Source organism: Oncorhynchus clarkii, chromosome 2 (genome assembly GCF_045791955.1).
Source record: "Oncorhynchus clarkii lewisi isolate Uvic-CL-2024 chromosome 2, UVic_Ocla_1.0, whole genome shotgun sequence".
In the NCBI taxonomy this organism is placed as follows: domain Eukaryota; kingdom Metazoa; phylum Chordata; class Actinopteri; order Salmoniformes; family Salmonidae; genus Oncorhynchus; species Oncorhynchus clarkii.
The window spans coordinates 26008389-26016790 of NC_092148.1; the positions used below are offsets into that span (position 1 = coordinate 26008389).

Here is an 8402-nt window from a genome sequence, read left to right on the forward strand (position 1 = left end):
TTCCAGATTATTTGAATGTTTTACCAATTCTGTGTTGGAGAACATTGATGCCAAATGAATTGTAAATTAAGGTTTAATCAAGTACCTCTGTGTAAAAACTAATGAATAATCTCCCTCTCCCACGAAATAAGAGGAAAAGAAAGAACATATGCCATATATTGAAGTAAAGGCAAGATGCACCCAGTCAACCTGGTCCTGCCACAGCATGTGTTAAATAAGAGCTCAATATCCACCACTTATTGTTCAATTATTTGACTCCTTCGAATAATAGCATACTGTCAGATTCACTAATGAAGCATATTAAAATGTAGCTATAATGCACTCCTATCTTTGCTATTCCTAGTGGAGGAGGGCCCTGCTCCCCACTCTCAAACCTTTGGAGGAGTGGCATTGTGTTTGGGGGTTCTTTGTGTCCTGTTGGTGTCAACCATTTTACCTCTCTGTGTCTACTGTGAGTATGTTCATCATAAAGACATAATAATATGGAATTTGGAGAGGTGCAGGTTGAGTAAACATGTCCTTCTCTCCACAGTCAGCACTACCCTCTCAGAGCACAACACAAATTTGGTGAGGGAACTGGAGCAGCTAACAGATGAGCATATATCCCTACTGGCAGCCAATCAGGACCTAATGAATCTCTACTGCAAGCTGAGTGTAGCCAATCACATTTTGCAGAGCGATTACATCAAAGTGTCTACTGAAAACCAGCAATTGAAGGCAGAGAGGATGAACTTGTCAAGAGACAGGGATGGGCTCAACTGGACTCTTGGGGTCATATTTCAGTTGAAGAATTTCCCAGTTGATAACTACTGCCCATATGAAGATGCCAACACCAAAGGTAAAGTTTCCATCCTTGTTAATATTTCCTCATTCATTTGAATTGTTTCATATGCTGATGGTCTAGAATGTGTCACAGTGATACTTTGTTACTTTAAATGTCAAAAACACTATGTAGCTGGTCGTAGCGGTCCTCTGTTGCCCAGTTGATAGAGCATGGCACTTGCAATGCCAGGATAGTGGGTTTGATTCCCAGGACCACTCGTAGAACAAATGTATGCACGCATGACTAAGTCACTTTGGACAAAAACATCTGCTAAATGGAATATATTAATATTATATTACTTTGCATGTTTCATGTTGCACAGATAGAGCGTGCAAACCTTGTCAAGTTGGCTGGGTGCTGTTCCAATCCAGTTGTTACCTGTTTCTGCACATTAAAGTCCCCTTCGGTCACCTTTGGAGGACCTGGCAAGGAAGCAGACAGCACTGCAAAAACAACAACGCAGATTTGGTTGACATAGGCAGTCAAGAGGAACAGGTAGGACAGTACTACAGGTAAATGCTTTAAGGGAGATTCACACAGCCTTTAAAGGGTTGCTCAAGCAATACAAATGTACAAAAAGTAGGAATAGGAACCATATTAAAATGTGATATAGCTACCTCATAACATGAAGTTCATTAACACTGCTACAACTGTGCTCCTTGTTATATGGTATGAAAGTGGTACTTCCTGTTGTCTCGTTTTGTAGGCTAAGAATGGGCTTCAAATAAGACTTTTCTAACTTTTGGCAATGTGTCGTACTTCTTGAGCATCAAATATTTTGATAAAAGGAATCGGCTATGAGCTAATCAACACATGAATATGAATAGAATTGTGTATATATTATTATATATATGTAATACACTGAGTGTACAAAACATTAGGAACACCTTCCAAATATTAAGTTGCACCCCATTTTGCCCTCAGAACAGCCTCAATTTGTCAGGGCGTGGACTCTACAAGGTGTTCGAAAGCGTTCAACAGGAATTCTGGCCCCATGTGGACAATGCTTCCCACAGTTGTGTCAAGTTGGCTGGATGTCCTTGGGGTGGTGGACTATTTTTGATAAACACAGGAAACTGTTGAGTATTAAAAAAACAGCAGCCTTGCAGTTCTTGACACACTCAAACTGGTACACCTGGCACCTACCACCATACCCCCATTCAAAGGCACTTCAGAAAATCTTGCCCATTCACCCTCTGAATGGCACACACGGTCCATGTCTCTAGGCCTAAAATCCTTCTTTAACCTGTCTCCTCACCTTCATCTACAATGATTAAAATGGATTTAACAAGTGACATCAATAAGGGATCATAGCTTTTCACCTGGTCAGTCTGTCATGGAAAGAGCATGTGTTCCTAATGTGCACTCAGTGTATTTAATTATATAAGCTTGAAGCCCATTCAAAAAAGTAGGGGACTGACAACAGGAAGTACTTTCATACTGTATTATCTTTCATTTGCACCAGATAAGATACATTTATCCATAACATTTAGACAAGTCACACTGCCTCAAAACTGTGGATTACTGTTAAATGTATCCTATATGTATTTTTATCTACTTGTGGTTTCCTTAATTTCGCATTCAGGAATTCATTCTCAACAACACTCAAGCCTACTATGATGAAGATCATGGGTACTGGATCGGCCTGACTGACATAGCAGAAGACGGTCAATGGCTTTGGGTTGATGGACGTAATCAGAATCTGACTGATGGGTAAGGACATTCCAAAGAAGCATGTTCCCTGAAACAATTCTTCACTAAGGGCTGGATTCAATTGGTATCGCAGAAGATTCGCAAAATTTTAAATCAATGTTCCCACGTTTGCAGACTGCATTCATGGTAAACGCTGCATGCCGGCCCAATTGGAAACCATTACCTTTAAATCTTAACGTGGCTCTTCAACGATACAGATTGAATCCAGCCTTAAATCATTATTTTTGGGGGTTATGTTTTTTCATTCATTGTAGGATTTCTTTTCACAGGTTTTGGAAGATTCAACCTGTATGGGGTCGCGATTGTGCTTTAACTAACCCAAACAATGAACCTTTGGCTAATTGGAATGCTGCACCATGTGGCCAGAGAAACCGATGGATCTGTGAGAGTAAAGCATTAATATGGTCAGGATAAATTGAGCCACGTTCACAGTCAAAAAAGCTATTAGCAGTGTATAACAATTTTAAAATATAACACTTGTGTAGGGCTTTCATAGGTTCCGTTTTTTAATATAAAAAAATTATAATTGCTGTTTTAGAAGCGATGCAATAATTCTAAATCAGCAGCTTTAATTGTCACTTCATGTAAATGTACCTCAGAGTAGTAAGGAAAGTTAATTGAGCAAAAAAAATGCATTACTGTGCTCATATGTAGCAACCTCATATCTGATGTTGATATCACATTGTTTAAAACAGCCATGTTGAGAATATTAATACAAGACCACTAGACAAGTATAAAAACACCAGTTGACACTGAAATACACTGCTCAAAAAAATAAAGGGAACACTTAAACAACACAATGTAACCCCAAGTCAATCACACTTCTGTGAAATCAAACTGTCCACTTAGGAAGCAACACTGATTGACAATAAATCTCACATGCTGTTGTGCAAATGGAATAGACAACAGGTGGAAATTATAGGCAATTAGCAAGACACAAAGCAAGACATAAAGGAGTGGTTCTGCAGGTGATAACTACAGACCACTTCTCAGTTCCTATGCTTCCTGGCTGATGTTTTGGTCACTTGTGAATGCTGGCGGTGCTTTCACTCTAGTGGTAGCATGAGACGGAGTCTAAAACCCACACAAGTGGCTCAGGTAGTGCAGCTCATCCAGGATGGCACATCAATGCGAGCTGTGGCAAGAAGGTTTGCGGTGTCTGTCAGCGTAGTGTCCAGAGCATGGAGGCGCTACCAGGAGACTGGCCAGTGCATCAGGAGACGTGGAGGAGGCCAACAACCCAGCAGCAGGACCGCTACCCCCGCCTTTGTGCAAGGAGGATCAGGAGGAGCACTGCCAGAGCCCTGCAAAATGACCTCCAGCAGGCCACAAATGTGCATGTGTCTGCTCAAACGGTCAGAAACAGACTCCATGAGGGTGGTATGAGGGCCCGACGTCCACAGGTGGGGGTTGCGCTTTACAGCCCAACACCGTGCAGGACGTTTGGCATTTGCCAGAGAACACCAAGATTGGCAAATTCGCCACTGGCGCCCTGTGCTCTTCACAGATGAAAGCAGGTTCACACTGAGCACGTGACAGACGTGACAGTCTGGAGACGCCGTGGAGAACGTTCTGCTGCCTGCAACATCCTCCAGCATGACCGTTTTGGTGGTGGGTCAGTCATGGTGTGGGGTGGCATTTCTTTGTGGGGGCCGCACAGCCCTCCATGTGCTCGCCAGAGGTAGCCTGACTGCCATTAGGTACCGAGATGAGATCCTCAGACCCCTTGTGAGACCATATGCTGGTGCGGTTGGCCCTGGGTTCCTCCTAATGCAAGACAATGCTAGACCTCATGTGGCTGGAGTGTGTCAGCAGTTCCTGCAAGAGGAAGGCATTGATGCTATGGACTGGCCCGCCCGTTCCCCAGACCTGAATCCAATTGAGCACATCTGGGACATCATGTCTCGCTCCATCCACCACAGACTGTCCAGGAGTTGGCGGATGCTTTAGTCCAGGTCTGGGAGGAGATCCCTCAGGGGACCATCCGCCACCTCATCAGGAGCATGCCCAGGCATTGTAGGGAGGTCATACAGGCACGTGGAGGCCACACACAATATTGAGCCTCATTTTGACTTGTTTTAAGGACATTACATCAAAGTTGGATCCACCTGTAGTGTGGTTTTCCACTTTAAATTTTGAGTGTGACTCCAAATCCAGACCTCCATGGGTTGATACATTTGATTTCCATTTATAATTTTTGTGTGATTTTGTTGTCAGCACATTCAACTATGTAAAAAAAAATATATTTTAATAAGACTATTTCATTCATTCAGATCTAGGATGTGTTATTTTAGTGTTCCCTTTATTTTTTGAGCAGTGTATATATTTTCTTATACAGTCTGTAGCTGAATTTTTCCATACAAATAAATATGTTGACAAGAAACAAAACATCCTTTTTGCATGGTGTTGCAATAATGGCCATTGAGCGTTAATTAGAAATATACTTAATTTCATTAGATGGTTTCATGTGTCTTTGAGACGTATTAGAGCGCTGACCCAAATCCCTGACCCGTTTCCTCTCCAACTAGTCCTCATCAATCTGGTTCCTGTTGTTTAGCTTTCTTCTATTTTTTAGAGGTATGGAGTCCGATACATCATGCAACCTGTCCTCTACTGTCTGCTTGTCCTCTTTGCATTTTTTATTTTAGGTTCCTCCTACACCGTTCTCACTTCCTCTATTGCTCCATCCCGTTTCTTTTTCTCTTTTGGAGGGGAGTCCACCAGGTTCCGGTTGGTTTCTCTATCAGAGTGTTCCATCTCCCCAGCCACCATAGCCACCTCTGTTCTTGGAGGACTTCTTCTTGGTAGTAGTGTCTGAGTCAGTCTGTTGCTGAGTGGCACCTTCTCCCTCTGAAGCCTCTTCACAGCCGCCTCCGGCTTAACTCCCTATAGAAATGACAGCAGTTTTACACCTCTCCATTTAGATGACAGCTCTCGCCCTCTTCCAACACCTTCCACTGTTTTGAACGTTTCCTCTTGGTTGGCTGAGCGTTGTCTGTTGTATTATCTTCCACAGAAGATAATAGTTCTTCCTCTACAGGAACCACTGCCACCTCTCCAGTGTTCTCCTTTGAACTTCCCTTCTTTATTTCCATGTTGGTACTTCTGGAGACGACAGCAGAATCAGCATTCTCTTCAGCCACATTCCCACGGGTATCCTCCGTGATTCTTCCTCTTTTTCTCCCCCCCCCCCCCCGGGTCTCATCCTTCAGTTCATCCTCAGGGATCTGGGCAGCTGGCTGGGTAACGGTGGTGACGCTATCTGGTGTTGCACCCGCTAATTGGTTTTTCTTGCCATCCTTTGCCATGAACTCTTGCTCCTGCTGCTCCAGTCTGGCTAGCTTGGCACTCATGGTAAGGCCGTATCTGGCTCCTCTGTGGCGAACAGGAATAGGGACAAACAATGTTTAGCTTCCTTATTAAGACATGCAAGACCAGGTTCAAGCCCTTCACTAACAGCATGCACCAAGATAGAATACACATTCATGTGATTTGTTTATGGTTTATTACAAACTTATTGGTGACAAGCAAAATACTTACTTGTGAGCGGTGCGTCCTCCACAAGCCTTCACCAGGTCAGCGTCCAAGGGAAATAACATCTATTATTTAAACCTGTGAGTACATAAAACCACTGTCGTTAATCTTCACATTGATATGAAAATGAATAACCTTCAAACTGATAACAATCCCTGTATGGTGGTGGATGGTATTGGGCAGTGAGGTTCTTACTTGGTGGTGCTGGAGAGTTCCAGTCTCTGGTCCTCATCGTCAGAGCTGCTGCTGTCATCTGTACTGGAAGACTTATACTCTGGCTGCTCCAGTCCTGCCAGGAGGGTGGCAGACTAGGAGGAAGAGAAGTACAACCGTTCCAGTCCATATCATTAGCCAAAGTGCAGTATATTTCTGTACTATCAAGAGAGCTCATTGGCACAAATATGGAAGTGTGTTCCAGTTAGATTTGTTTATCTGTACCTTCACAAAGCATCCATAAAGTTTGTCTTCCCAGCATGGCTTTCGTTGGCTGCTGGTCCTTCCTCTTCCTCCTCAACCAACTTCTTCACCTGCACACCATTCTACAACAGAAAGGTGGAGATGTAGCCTAGGCCCATTGTAAGTGTGTGTGTGTGTGTGTGTGTGTGGTAGTGGTAAAATACTATTTCATTTCACACACCCCTTCTGAGGACTTACCTCTCCAAATTCCACTTCCAGTCTAGAAGATGTCCCACCCCTCCCTTGCCACATTCACTATGATAGCCTCACATACCATTCTTCTGCCGACCAAGACCTTTACCTGTGAACAGTGAGGGGTCTTCTATTAGTGGTAGACTTAGAACATTAGACCTAGTTACCATTCATAACACAGAATAAGATACAACTGGCAACTACTACTAGTAGGGACAGCAAACATTCCGTCTACTGCACAGACATAGGCTCTAGTCTAGAACGCCCAATGTAATTGTTTGAGAGCATTTTTTTTAACACTAAATCATTAAATTAGTGAGAAATAGATGTCATTGTTGCATTAGTTTGACACAATCATCTTAAATTGACATGTTTCATTATTTTGCCATATTGAATATTGCGCTCATTTCCCTAATGTGGACATTTTGTTAATACCTTACAAGCTTGCATTTTCAACCTATAATAAACTCGGCAAAAAAAAGAAACGTCCTCTGTCAACTGCGTTCATTTTGAGTAAACCTAACATGTGTAAATATTTGTATGAACATAACAAGATTCAACAACTGAGACAAACTGAACAAGTTCCACAGAAATGGAATAATGTGTCCCTGAACGGGGGGGGGGGGGGGGTCAAAATCAAAAGTAACAGTCGGTATCTGGTGTGGCCACCAGCTGCATTAAGTACTGCAGTGAATCTCCTCCTCGTGGACTGCACCAGATTTGCCAGGTCTTGCTGTGAGATGTTACCCCACTCTTCCACCAAGTCACCTGCAAGTTCCTGGACATTTCTGGGGGTGGGATGGCTCTAGCACTCACCCTCCCATCCGGTCCAACAGGTCCCAGACGTGCTCAATGGGATTGAGATCCGGGCTCTTCGGTGGCCATGGCAGAACACTAACATTCCTGTCTTGCAGGAAATCACGCACAGAACGAGCAGTATGGCTGTTGGCATTGTCATGCTAGAGGGTCATGTCAGGATGAGCCTGCAGGAAGGGTACCACATGAGGGAGTAGGACATCTTTCCCTTTAATGCACAGCATTGAGATTGCCTACAATGATGACAAGCTCAGTCCAATGATGCTGTGACACACTGCCCCAGACCACGAAGGACCCTCCACCTCCAAATTGATCCCGCACCAGAGTACAGGGCTCGGTGTAACGCTCATTCCTTTGATGATAAACGTGAATCCGATCACCACCCCCGAAGAGACAAAACCACGACTCGTCAGTGAAGAGCAATTTTCGCCAGTCCTGTCTGGTCCAGCGACGGTGGGTTGGTGCCCATAGGCGACGTTGTTGCCGATGATGTCTGGTGAGGACCTGCCTTACAACAGGCCTACAAGCCCTCAGTCCAGCCTTTCTCAGCCTATTGTGGACAGTCTGAGCACTGATAGAGGGATTGTGCGTTCCTGGTGTAACTCTGGCAGTTGTTGTTGCCATCCTGTACCTGTCCCGCAGGTGTGATGTTCGGATGTACCGATCCTGTGCAGGTGTTGTTACACGTGGTCTGCCACTGCGAGGGCTGTCTTAGGCTTCTCACAGTACGGACATTGCAATTTATTGCCCTGCCTAAGGGCCTAAGGCACGTTCATGCAGATGAGCAGGGACCCAGGGCATCTTTCTTTTGGTGTTTTTCCAGAGTCAGTAGAAAGGCCTCTTTAGTGTCCTACGTTTTCATAACTGT

The 8402-nt window shown here is 44.1% G+C and overlaps 1 protein-coding gene and 1 pseudogene across 1 annotated transcript; one reads left to right on the forward strand and one right to left on the reverse strand.

Moving 5' to 3' along the window:
• The first annotated feature begins 54 nt into the window (after positions 1-54).
• On the forward strand, positions 55-3276 carry LOC139376999 (asialoglycoprotein receptor 2-like). Its single transcript, XM_071120052.1, has 6 exons — positions 55-61; positions 344-451; positions 533-838; positions 1146-1318; positions 2409-2536; positions 2806-3276. Exons 1-6 carry the CDS (start codon positions 55-57, stop codon positions 2948-2950), a joined length of 867 nt encoding a protein of 288 aa, XP_070976153.1. The 3' UTR covers positions 2951-3276.
• A 1012-nt stretch (positions 3277-4288) lies between these two features.
• On the reverse strand, positions 4289-6778 carry LOC139377007 (G patch domain-containing protein 4-like; annotated as a pseudogene).
• Between the last annotated feature and the right edge of the window lie 1624 nt (positions 6779-8402).